This window comes from Elephas maximus, chromosome 23 (genome assembly GCF_024166365.1).
Source record: "Elephas maximus indicus isolate mEleMax1 chromosome 23, mEleMax1 primary haplotype, whole genome shotgun sequence".
Classification (NCBI taxonomy): Eukaryota; Metazoa; Chordata; class Mammalia; order Proboscidea; family Elephantidae; genus Elephas; species Elephas maximus.
Window position 1 is genome coordinate 79,761,812 of NC_064841.1, and position 13,763 is coordinate 79,775,574.

At 42.8% G+C, this 13,763-nt stretch overlaps 1 protein-coding gene across 2 annotated transcripts in view; it reads right to left on the minus strand.

Moving 5' to 3' along the window:
* Positions 1-13,763, minus strand: part of GRTP1 (growth hormone regulated TBC protein 1) — a 65,067-nt gene that overhangs the window by 3,131 nt on the left and 48,173 nt on the right. Inside the window, exons 6-7 of one of the 2 annotated variants that reach the window (XM_049867434.1) lie at positions 11,050-11,222; positions 10,754-10,939 (exon numbers count right to left, since the gene is read on the minus strand). In XM_049867434.1, the coding sequence (XP_049723391.1) occupies positions 10,754-10,939; positions 11,050-11,222 (359 nt within the window). Of the gene's footprint in view, positions 1-10,753; positions 10,940-11,039; positions 11,223-13,763 lie in introns of those variants that run through there. The other variant, XM_049867433.1, reaches the window with a different exon arrangement.

A 13,763-nucleotide genomic window follows, 5' to 3' on the forward strand; every position in this document is an offset into this window, starting at 1 on the left:
TTCCAACCTGCTAAACTGCGAGAAAATAAATTTGTTTGTTAAAGCCACCCACTTCTGTTATTTCTGTGATAGCAACACTAGATAACTAAGACACCGCTGTACTAAATCTTCTGCTAAAGAGCTAATTCTAGGAAAGTAATAACCCATTTCCAAAATGCCTTGATTTCAGAAATTCCTCCTGAGCTCCACTTTTGCATGACTAAGCTACAAGCGTGGCAGAGAGTCAGCACAGTGGAACTTCCAGTGGGGCATCTCTACCAGATTGCCACCCCCAAAATTTATCCATCCATCCATCCGCCCGCCGCCCGCCCACCCCCCTGCCCATTCCTCCATCCATCCATCCATCACCTTGACTTAGGAAGCTACAGACTTAATTCAGCCACCTGGGAACCAAAATTAACCCAGTGTTCTTACGTATGGCCTGGAATAACATCCTCCAAATAGTCATTTTTATTGGCCTGCAGTTTGCAGCATATTACAGTTTATATCTTCACGGATATTCTGCTTTTTTATAATTTATTTTTATTTTTGTTGAGAATATACACAGCAGAACATACGCCAATAATCACTACATGTTCACAGATACTATGTCTGCATATTAGATAGACACAATTTGTGGGTCTACTTCAGTCATTCATTACTGTTGGGATATTCAATTCTGAGGGTCTAAAGAATTTGCTAAGATTTTCTTCTGTTCAACAAGGCCTTGACACTTAGGCAAAAACATCCTGAATGGGCTGCTTCTGCCTCCGTCAAATCTCCACCATGAGCAGGGTGTCCTGGGGCACCAGCATGTGTTCGCTCCAGCTCCTTGCCAGACATCTGTTTGCTCCATGGAGAACTCTGACCTGAGCTGGGCTCTAAGGAGAGGACAGTTGTAGGAATGACACAGGCCAGTGACACTCCTGGACGTTCTTACTCTTCCTGTAGAGACCCTGTCTCTCCTGGTGTCTGTTACCCTCAGAGTGGTGGGTGGGGGAGCAGGCACTTAGGTGTTCTGCTAACCTTTCTGAATGGTGACTTCTCAGGATGTGGTAGTTTGAAAGAGAATATTCAATATAATCTCATATTCAGAAATATATATTAAAAAGCTAATAATTACTCAAAAAAAAAGGAAAATGCTACAAAATCTCATTAATGCGATATGCAAGGAATGTTTACCTTCTAGCCAAGAATATTCTGAAGGAGGGAGTCAGTAGGTAGTTCCTTGTTGAAGGAAAAGATGGTTTACAAATGGGGACAGGCTAGGGAATGGGAAGTATTCAAGTTTTATCAAAAAGGATGATGGGCTAAGCACGTTTCTGAAGATTTGAAGAAACACATGGACCCATCTGTATAGAAAAATACACTTACACACAAAGTGTTATATTTGATTTCAGAGTTCAGTGACCACCCCCTCCCAGCCCAGAAGGAGCTCTCCAACATAAGCCGAGGATTTCAGAAAGAAATACCAACGACTCTTAAACATAAGAAAATGTTCAACCTCGTGCATTAAAAAAATGCAAACCACACCATGATACCAGTTTTCACTTTCCTGATGGGCAAAAATAACAGTCGGCTAACACTGTTGCTTTAGGGTGTGGGAAAACAGGTAATCTCATATACTGTGGGTGGGAGCATAAACTGATACCACCTCTGTGGAGGGCAATTTTCATATCTCCCTCTGGAAATTTCTCCCAGGGACCTAATCACATATGTGCAAAGTGATGTGTGTGCAAGGTTATATGCTATAGTGTTATTTGTAAAAGCCCAAGACTGGAAACAACTTAAGTATCCATCAATATGGTACCGGAAAAAACAATTAAGGTGCATCCATACTACGGGAAACTCCGCAGCCAAAGGCAGAATGAAGGCTCTTTGCATACTGATATGGAATCACCTCCAAAATACAAAAAGTGATAAATGCAGAACAAGCACGATATACTACCATTTATGTAAAAAGGGGCCAAAAGACCATGCCTTTCTTAGTTATCTAATCGACTGTCATCGAGTTGTTCCCAACTCATAGTACCCTACAGGACAGAGGAGAATTGCCTCATAGGATTTCCAAGGCTGTAAATCTTTACGGAAGCAGTTACCTAGTGCTGCTATAGCAAAAATACCACAAGTCTTTAACAAACAGTAGTAGTCTTGCCATCCTTGCTTCTAAGGAGCATTCCGGTTGTACTTCTTCCAAGATAGATTTGTTCTTTTGTATACAGTTGGTGCTATATTCAATATTCTTTGCCAACACCATAATTTGAAGGCATCAGTTCTTCTTTGTTCTTCCTTGTTCGTTGTCTAGCTTTCACATTCATATGAGGCAACGGAAAATACCATGGCTTGGCTCAGTTGCACCTTAGTCCTCAAAGTGACATCTTTGCTTTTTAACACTTTGAAGAGGTCTTTTGCAACAGATTTGCCCAATGCAATGTGTCTTTTGATTTCCTGACTGCTGCTTCCATGGGCATTGATTGTGGATCCAAGTAAAATGAAATCCTTGACAATTTCAATCTTTTTTCCGTTTATCATGATGTTGCTTATTGGTCCAGTTGTGAGGATTTTTGTTTATGTTGAGGCATAATCCACACTATAGGCTGTGGTCTTTGATCTTTACCAGTAAGTGCTTCAGGTCCTCTTCACTTTCAGCAAGCAAAGCTGTGTCATCTGCATAACGCAGGTTGTTAATGAGTCTTCCTCCAATCCTGATGCCCTGTTCTTCATATAGTTCAGCTTTGTTTATAGGTTTGTCTTAGTATATGTGTTGTAAATCCTAATCTCTAACTGTAGGCACAGAGGTTAGTGTTTATAACACATATTTTGGGGGAACATAACTCAATCAAAACGATTTCCTTGTACCATTTTGCACTTTTAAAATTTTGAATCATTAAATATATGGACTTATACAAATAAATACATAAGATAAGTGCCTCAGATTCTGAATTAATGGGCTATAAATCATGGAATTACATCAGGTAACATTTTGTCCAGTTTTTCTTCTTTTAGTTTTGACTCTTAAACTGTCAGTGAATCCTAGAGCCGTTTTGAGGCCAGTCAGGGCTCTTCATTAATAGATTAAATTATAAGAAACCAGATTTAAGAAGTAGAAAAGGCAGAGAGTTGGACTAACTTCGAGTAGGAGAAAAACTACAGGCAGTCTCCCGGTTATGAACAACTGACTTAAATACAACCTGTAGTTATGAACTAACACTCCGTAAAGCCTATTACATTAAAAATTCAAAGTACATACAATGGTTTGTAATAACAAATGGGTGCTACTTTGCGACATACATCAAAACATTATTATTAGTATTACTGTATATTATGTTAAAGATGTTTTAGTGTATCTGAAAGTGTTTAATATTTTTTATACACGGAAAGGTACACTATAAGACAAACATTTGACTAACTGATGTTAGATACAAACCGTACCTGTCTTAAGTACAAACTTGATTTAAAGACAGACTTAGGAACAGAACTCATTTGTAATCTGGGGTCTGCCTGTACTTCATAATGAGGAGAAAAGATAATGGCAGCAGGAAGAGGGGCAGAGCTGAGGATGAGCTCGGGCCAACAGACTGGACACTCGGAGCTCTGGGATCTGATTGTGGGGCTGGGGTTCACATACACTGTTGTAAGGGACAGGCAACAGGACATGACCTGAGAAAGAACAAACACTTTTACTGAATTGGGGACTGGCTATCACATTGTTTATGCTTAATAATTTAATTACCATTTGTGCAGTTATTATTTACAAATTCATGGTTATAAATTAGGCCAAGTATAAGCTAGTATTTTTTTAAATTTTGAAGAAATTTCACTTCACCATGAAGGTTGGATGAACCCCTGAAACTACTGCCCTGAGATAATCTTTAAACCAAAAATATCCCCTTAAGTCTTCTTAAAATCAAGCAACAGTTTAGCTTAACTAGTAAAAGGTATCTGCCTTGAGTATTGTGCTTTTATTTATTTTTATTGTGCTTTTTAGAAAAAAAATTTAATTTTTTTATTCAACTTTAGATGAAGGTTTACAGAACAAACTAGTTTCTCATCCAACAGTTAGTTCACACATTGTTGTATGACATTGGTTAACAACCCCACGACGTGTCAGCACTCTCCCTTCTCAACCCTGGGTTCCCTATTACCAGCTTTCCTGTTCCCTCCTACTTTCCAGTCCCTGCCCCAGGGCTGGTACGCCCCTTTGGTCTTGTTTTGTTCCATGGGCCCGTTCAATCTTTAGCTGAAGGGTGAACCTCAGGAATGGCCTACGAGCTGAAAGGGCTTCCAGGGGTCATACTCTCAGGGTTTCTCCAATTTCTGTCAGGCCAGCAAGTCTGGTCTTTCTTTTTGAGTTAGAATTTTGTTCTACGTTTTTCTTCAGCTCTGTCCAGAACCCTGTATTGTGATCCCTGTCAGAGCAGTCAGTGGTGGCAGAAGGGAACCATCTTGTTGTACTGGACTTAGTCTGGTGGAGGCCTTGGTAGATGTGGTCCATTAGTCCTTTGGACTAATCTTTCCCTTGTGTCTTTAGTTATCTTCATTCTTCCTTGTTCCCAAAGGGGTGAGACCAGTGGAGTATCCTAGATGGCCGCTCATAGGCTTTTAAGACCGTGGATGCTATTCACCAAAGTAGAGTGTAGAACATTTTCTTTATAAACTCTGTTATGCCAGTTGAGCTAGATGTTCCCTGAGACCATGGTCCCCACAGCCCTCAGTCCAGCAATTTGGTCCCTCAGGGAGTTTGGGTGTGTCTATGGAGCTACCATGGCCCTGTTTTGTACAGGCTGTGCTGGCTTCCGTAATATTGTGTACTGTCTTACCCTTCACCAAAGTTACTACTTATCTATTGTCTATTAAGTGTTTTTCCATCCCCACCCCTCCCCACCCTGGTAACCATCAAAGATTGTTTGTTTTTGTTTGTAAACCTTTTCATGAGTTTTTACAGTAGTGGTCTCATACAATATTTCTCCTTTTGTGATTGACTTATTTCACTCAGCATAATGTTCTCCAGATGCATCTATGTTATGTGATGCTTTGCAGATTCATCATTGTTCTTTATTGTTGTGTAATATCCCATTGTGTGTATGTACCAGTTTGTTTATCCATTCATCTGCTGATGGGCATCTAGGTTGTTTCCATCTTTTTGCTATTGTGAACAATGCTGCAATGAACATGGGTGTGCATATGTCTATTTGTGTGATGACTCTTACTTCTCTAGGATATATTCCTAGAAGTGGGATTGCTGGATCATATGGTATTTCTATTTCTAGCTTTCTAAGGAAGCACCATATCATTTTCCGAAATGGCTGTATCATTTTGCATTCCCATCAGCAGTGCATAAGAGTTCTGATCCCCCTGCAGCCTCTCCAACCTTTGTTATTTTCTGTTTTATTGATTTGTTCCAGTAATGCCAGGGCGAGATGGTTATCTCATTGTGGTTTTGATTTGCATTTCTCTGATGGCGAGAAATCATGAGCATTTCCTCATGTGTCTGTTGGCCACTTGAATGTCTTCTTCGGTGAAGTGTCTGTTCATATCCTTTGCCCATTTTTTAATTGGATTATTTGTCTTGTTGTTGTAGAGGTGTTGGATTTTCTTGTAGATTTTAGAGATTAGACCTTTGTCTGATTTATAAGAGCCAAAATTTTTTTCCCAGTCTGTAGGTTCTCTTTTTACTCTTTTGGTGAAGTCTTTTGATGAGCAGAAGTGTTTGATTTTTAGAAGATCCTAGTTATCTAGCTTATCCTCGAGTATTGCGCTCTTTTAACGACTATATGGGGTCAAATTGACAACAGCAACTTGGAAGATAAGACAGGAACCTTAGGGGCCAGTGAGCTTATGTTAATGAGGGAGGAACAACTCAGAAAAGGGGGGTGAGAATGGTTGCACGACTTGAAGAACGTAATCGGTGTCACTGAAACATACATGTATAAACTGTTGAACTGGTGTATGTTTTGCTGTATATATTCTCAAAAACAGCAGCAAAATAAATAAAATTATACAGTGGGTATATATATATATATATATATATATATATATATATATATATATATATATATCTCTGTATGGAAACCGTGGTGGAGTAGTGGTTAAGGACTACAGCTGCTAACCAAGAGGTCAGCAGTTCAAATCCTCCAGGCACTCCTTGGAAACTCTATGGGGCAGTTCTACTCTATCCTGTAGGGTCACTATGAGTCGGAGTCAACTCAACAGCAACAGGTTTATATAGATATATATACATGTATATATAATATTTATATATGTATATAAAATAAATTGCCCTTTAACTTGTGAGGTCTGACCTAGCTCCAGGCAGTTAGGGTCAGAGGAGAACTGCATTTGCAGTTGTTCTCAGAGAGGACATTTAGAACTGATGGCAGAAGACACACAGACAGATGCCATACAGACTCATGGACTGAATTGTGTCCACCCAAAATATGTGTCAACTTGGCTAGGCCATGATTCCCAGTATTGTGTGGTTGTCCTACATTTTGTGATCTGATGAGATTTTGCTAAGTGTTGTAAATCCTACCTCTATGATGTTAATGAGGTGGGATTAGTGGCAGTTTTTTATGTTAATGAGGCAGGACTCAATCTATAAGATTAGATTGTGTCTTAAGTTAATCTCTTTTGAGACATAAAACAGAGAAGGGAGCAGAGAGGAGAGGGATCTCATTACCACGAAACAAGAAGAGCCAGGAGTGGACCCGGGGTTCCTGTGCTGAGAAGTTCCTAGACCAGGATAAGATTGATGACAAGGACCTTCCCCTAGAGCTGACAGAGAGATAAAGCCTTCCCCTGGAGTTGGCACCCTGAATTCGAACTTCTAGCCTCCCGAACTGTGAGAGAATAAATTTCTGTTTCTTAAAGCCATCCGCTTATGGTACTTCTGTTATAGCAGCACTAGATAACTAAGACCCAGGCCCTTCACTATATCCTGGTGATCTCCTTTGAAATCATCAACTCGGACATACCCTCTTTCAAGAGTCACTGTTGTTGTGTGCCATAAAGTTGATTGCAACTCATAATGACCATATATGACAGAATAGGTTTCCAAGGCTGTAAACTTTATGGGAGCAGATAGTCAGGTCTTTTCTTCTGTGGAGCTGCTGGTGGGTTTGAACCAGCTACCTTTTGCTTAGTGGTTACCTACTGTGCCACCAGGTCCCCTTCAAGAATCACTGTAACAACTGAATCCCACACTCCAGCAGAGCAGCACCGACCCCTCACTTGTTTCCAGTGCTACATCTCTACTAATGTTCTGATCATGTCAGACTGTAAACCATACTAAGCTTAATGAATGACAAAAATCCCTAATTTTTAGTTTTTTTTTTTAAACATGTTCTGTTACCTGCCACAGAAACTCTGGTGGTTAAGAGTGGTTAAGAGTTCGACTGCTACCCAAAAAGTCTGCTGTTTGAATCTACCAGGCACTTCTTGGAAACCCTATAGGGCAGTTCTACTGTGTCCCATAGGGTTGCTATGAGTAGGAATTGACTTGATGGCAATGGGTTTGTTTTTTTTTTTTGGTTTGGTTTAGTTACCTGCCGCACTACCTATACTTGAGCAGATCAAGGATCCAAGACTTGACAGTTATCTCTGTTAAATTTTATCTCATTCAGTCCTTTTTGAGCTTGATTCTGACAGGCAGTGTATTTATTCACTCTCCTTTCCAGCTCCAAGCCATCTGAAATTTGATAAGTGAGCCATTTCTAAGGTCATCTAAGTCTGTATCTTGGCCCCACTCCAGCTACTCCATTTTCTTTTTCAGTCCAGCTGTCTTCAACTCCTGACATCTGCTCTAGTGAGGTCAACTGCCTGCTGCACTGAACAATCTATTAGCTAGGGACTTTGCTAAACACTGACATAAATAATACCATTCAAAACTAAACTCTAGGGTGTGTGAACTATAATTATCCATTTAATAAATGGGGAAACTAGGGCTCAAAGAGGTTATGAGACTTGCCAGACATCATGGCTAATTGACAAGCTGATTCTGTCTGAATTCAATGCTCCTTTGCCATTTGCTGCTTAAATCCCCTCTATAACATGCTCATCAGCCTCTGTTTAAGGACTTCCAAGGATGGAGAACTTACCACCTTCAAGATGAATCATTCTGTCATTGGTGATTAGTCCTAATTTTACTTTACGACCCCCCGCCCCATGAATCACGATTTAATTGCTATCTCATTATTTACAGATTTATATTAGACATTTTTCATCAGTAATCATGATTGCCTATTTATTGAACCCACTGGCTGGGAAGCACTACTTGGAACAAGCTAAAATATCAACCTTCACAGCTTATCCCTTTCAGAGAACAGCAAAGAAGAGCTGAACCATGTTCTCAGGTAACTGCAGAATCTTCTCCCTGCGAGGCGACAGGTGATCACCCAGCTTCTGGGTAAGGCCTGTGTATAAGCAAGGAGCCCACCTCCCTGTAGTTTTGCCCACAGATGAATTCAACTCTCACGTCAGAATGGTTTTTCTCATACTGTGCCAAGGCTGCTTCCCTGTAACTTCCACATATTTGTTCTAGCTTTATATCCCAGAGCAACCATGGACAAAGCGAAATGACACTTTCCATTTGTCAGTCCTTCAGCCCCTTAAAAGGAGCTTAAGTCATGTATTCTCTGGCAAAGCACCCTTTATGAAGGAAGGCCGTCCCAAGTACCAGAAAAAAAACCCAAAAACCTGTTAACCGTCGAGTTGATTTCAACTCATAGAGACCCTATAGAACAGAGTAGAACTGCCCCATATGGTTTCCAAGGAGTGGCTGGTGGATTTGAACTGCTGACCTTTTGGTTAGGAGCCACAGCTCTTAACCACTGCACCACTAGGGCCCCAAAGTACCAAAACACCTCTTCTTTATTTCTCTAACAGGTCTCGCTATTTCCCAACTTGAAGCTGCTCTTCCAGTTAGGGGGCTGGCTACCTCCAAGGAGTTTGGGAGAATCACTCTTAGCCATCTAAAAAACCCAGGCCAATGTAAGGTGTTATCACTGGGGGAGAGCAGGTAAAGGGTACGTGAGATCTCTTTGTACAATTTGTGCTGCTTCCTTTGAATCTATGATTTCAAAATAAAAAGATAAAATGGAAAATGCATTCTAGATTAAGAACCCTAGGCTCTAGCATTCAAATTTTTACAAAGTTATTTCAACTTTGCACTCTGCACGTGGGTCCCCTTGCCCTCTCCCTGCTATGCCATTTAAAATCTTCCCCTTCTGGGGCCTGCGGAATGCCGAGTCATTCAGCAACATTCTCTGACCACCACTCAGTAGAGAGGTCCCTACCCTCAGGGAGCTGGCCTTACAGGCAGGGCAGATAATAAAACAAACCAAGCCCTTTGCAGTGGGGCCAATTCCGGCTCCTGGTGACCCCGTGTGTGCAGAACAGAACAGGGTTTTCAAGGCTATGACCTTTTGGAAGCAGATCGCTAGGCCTGTCTTCTGAGGCACCTCTGGGTGGGTTTGAACCATCAATCTTTCAGCTAGTGCCTAACCATTTATGCCACCCAGAGACAGAAAAGAAACAAATACAATTCTATTAGTGCTAGGAAGGAAATAAACTGGGATCCAGGGTACAGAAGAAAAGGGGGACCTAATTTAGGCAGGATAACTAGGAAAGTTCTCGCTGAGACCAGAAACCTGAGGCAGCAGTTACATGAAGGGCTGGGGGAAGGGCACTAGAAAGAACAGCAGAGGCAAAGGCCCTGAGCCCCTCATCATACAACACTGCTGACTCTCCGAGAAACTAAAACCAGTGGACACTGACTCATGGCGACCCCAGTGTGTCAGAGTAGAACTGTGCCCCGTAGGGTTTTCAATGGTGGATTTTCTTCCAAGGCACCTCTGGGTGGACTCGAAACTCCAACCTTTCAGTTAGCAGCCCCGTGTGTTAACCATCTGTGCCACCCAGAGACTCCTATGAGAAACCAGAGATTGGATAAACTAAACACCCACAAGTTTCACTGAATTTAAAGCCTTATCTTCTTCCCCTCTACCTGAAGTCTTTCAGGAACAAAGGGTTAGGACAGTTTGTGCTCTCCACTCTCACGGCTTCCACCCCATTCTCTGGTGAACCCTGAACTGGCCCTACAGGTGTTCAGAGGAGGCAGCAGCACATCTGGTAGGATAAGAGGTGAACTGCAACCAACCTGCTTGGGGCAGGTCACTGGTCAGAGGCAGGTCCCTCTGGTTTGAGGCTCACGTGAGAGCAGCCATGGGAACTCCAGCAAGGACTCAGAGGCTTCTCAGCTGTCCCCAGGGCTCTGAGAACAGGAGGCTGAGAACGGCTACAGCTCCTCCTAGAGAGAGCTGCCTGAGAGGGGAGGCTAAAGGGCAAACAGCCACAGGGCAGTGCGAGGAACCCACAGCTCAGGCAGAGGTCTAGAGGGAAATGGCGCTGAGCAAGACGGGCAGGTGCGGCAGGTAGGGCACTCCCACCAATGAGCTAGCCAGCTATTAAATACCTCAAACTACCATGTGTCAGAGCAGAACTGTGCTCCCTAAGGTTTTCAACAGCTGAGTTTTCAGACTGTCTTCCTAGTCACCTCTGGGTAGGACTCAAACCTCCAACCTTTCAGCTGGCGGCCAAGCGAGTTAACTGTTTGCACCACCCCGGGACTCCATTAAATACCTCAAGTGCCAACCAAACATGAATGCAGCAAAGTAAAGCGAAATTCTCTCTAAGCCTTGTATGGCTTCTAAGTATCTCAGATACCACAACCTTTTCCCCTCTCTGTGCTCAGGTTAGAAATAAAGTGGACACTCACCTGCATAAACGTGTGGCATTCTGTTACAAAATTCCCTTTTGTAATCTGCTTAAACTTATCACAAATGTCTGCAAAACTGGTGGCTTCCAAAATAAAAGCCTGGTGTTGTTTAATTAAGGTTAAGGCTACCCGGAAGATAACTTTTGAGCCTTCGTTGAATAAACAATCCCAAATTCGAAGCACGGTCTGTAGAAAAAGAGATGTTAAATAGAAAAATCATGCCGTCACTTAGAGTGCCATCTGAGACTAGTCCTGCAGTTTACGTCCCGCAAGGCTCCAGACACACCTGCTCTTACCTCTACAGGCAGGACGTCAATGAACAAGCAGATAAACCAGCGGGACACCACCAAGGTCCACAAGACGCCATGCCCCTCCATCAGCTCGGCAACCGCTGGGATCTTCATTCTCACCAGCTCACCAAGCACTTCCTGGTCCGTTTTCAGACCCAGCATTGCTGGGCTGTAGTAGTCTTTTACAGAGAAAAGAAAGACAAGAAATGTAAAGTACACACTCAAAAAGAAAACCAAAACTTTCCAGCTGACAGCATCATCCCTTGTTTCCCTTTAAGCCGGCTCAAACAAGGCTAACCATGTTATTTCTTTTCAAAATTAAAAGGGGAAAAAACCAAAACTTTCCAGCTGTCAGCATCATCCCTTGTTTCCCTTTAAGCCGGCTCAAACAAGGCTAACCATGTTATTTCTTTTCAAAATTAAAAGGGGAAGAATAGAGGCAAGATCCCACGCCCTGAAGCAGCAGTAATTCTCCGGAAGTGAGAAGTTAGGCCTCCCGAGATGTCCACCAGGGGGCACACTGGCACTTTGTGTCTGGACGCCTGGCCCGGCTAAAGGGCCCTGCTGGGCACCAGTTAAAATCGGCAGGTGGCAGCTGCTTTTGCACTTCAGCTGTAGGGTTAGTCCCGGCAGTAATGAACAAAGCAACCCCAGTCTCAGTTGCTTACTTTAGCGACTGTAAAAGTGACCTCCCTGGAGCAACGGCGGTTACATCAGTTACAGGGAGAGCTGAGGAGGGGAGGCACCACAGGGTTTAAGAGTCCTGAGGCTGGACAAAGCAGGACCGGGTGTGGTAACTTTCAGGGAACAGCTCTGTCTGTCCACCTGCAGCGGTGTTCACTTGAGCAAGAAATGCAAGCTGGGTTTCTACGGGCAAGAAGCTACTAGAGGTCAGGACAGGAGAGCCCAGTTACCTGCTGCCCACCTGATGCCAGATAACTGACCCTTTCAAAGTGGAGGTGGTGGTATCCCCACATTATAAAGCATGAGGGTATAACCTCAAAGAGATGAAGAAGCTTGCCGGGAAGAGGTGGTGGCCTTGGGCAGGTCTACTTGGCCCCGCTTGGGCACTTCACCCCACACCGCAGTCCTGCCTCCTGCAGAGCAAACACACAGGCCAGGGGGAAAACCAGAGAGACCCAACACGCGGACATAAAATATGGAGCCCTTCAATCATTAGTGCTGTTAAAAACCAATTTTTTAAAAACTTGGCCTAAACGCAGATTTCTAATCACGTGGTTGGTGTTTAAAATGTCTGCATGGAAAAAGGATGGATTTTGGGGGCTGCCGAAGCATCTCTCCAACAGCTGGGAGGATTCTGCATCAGCAGGTGTGCTGACCCCTCCTGAGTTTCACGGGGTCATGTGTTCTGATTCTCTCACAAATGCAGGATTCCCAGTAAGCTAGTCACCCAGTCTTCCCTTCTTAGCACTCTGTCCCACAGGACGGCTCCTTCCCTTAGCATCAATTAGGCACCTTGGCCTTTTCCCCCCTTCCATCCTCCTAGTCAGACTTTCTTCGGGGTTTTCCCTTCCTTTTTTACTTCTATTTTTCTGATTTTTTGGTTGTGAAGATGCAATAAATGCGAGCATTATGGATGAATGTGAAGTAAGAACTGAAGGTCATTCACCCCATGCCAGCGTCCAGAGATAACTGATTACTGCCAGACAGTTCGGTACATCTTCTATACTTTTTATTTTTATATACACACACACACACATTTATTTACTTATTTTACCAACAGGGTCAAATTATACATTGTTCTGAAAGTTTTTTTTTTTTTTTCTTTTCACTTAACAAATTTCCCTGGACTATTCTTCATAGCACCTCACGCAGATTTACTGCACTCTTTTTAAAGGGGGCAAGGCACTCTTCTATATGGATGGGCCACAGTTTACTTAACTGGTTCCTCACTGATGCACATTTATGCTATTGCCAATTTTTTGTTATAAGTGATGCCACAATAAAGAAATCTCTGTGCACAAGTGTGTAGGGTAAATTCCTGCAAGTGGAGTTGCTAGGTTAAAGGGCTTTCACTTCTGCAGCCTGAGGCAATCCTGCAGGTTTTCTCCAACTTTGCGCAACATTCACAAAGTGATTGATGGGCAAGGATACTTCACTATGTTTCCCAGAAATTTTAGAAGAATGTGTCAAACTCCCCCCAAAATTCATTGCCATCAAGTCATTCCAACTCATAGCAACCCTACAGGGCAAAGTAGAACTGCCCCATAGGGCTTCCAAGGAGCAGTTGGTGGATTTGAACTGCCAACCTTCTGGTTAGCAGCCATAGCTCTTAACCACTGTGCCGCCAGGGCTCCCAAACTTCCCCAGCACTACAAAATACAGAAAGGCAAAAGGCAATGTTATATGTCTAAATTTATCCCCAATGAGGATTGATGGCTTAAACTGGAAAAAATATTTTTACTATTGTTAGTGCTGCCTGGGGAGTCCATGACGAAACCACGCCTTTAAGACAGATAACATCCTCTGGGCTTCTCCAGCTGCCCCATTCTCAAAGGGCCTGGATGCCAGCAGCCAGAGGTCCTCTCACAGCTCTGTTAGCACACACTCTGCTCCAAGTCCACCCACCTCCAACAGATTTCCTTTTCTATCTTTCTTTTGAATGGACATACATGTTTTACCAAGGAACTTTTGGGTTTCCTACACAACCTTTTAGCTTGTTAATGTGATGTACTAATAAATTTTACTATCTTAATTTA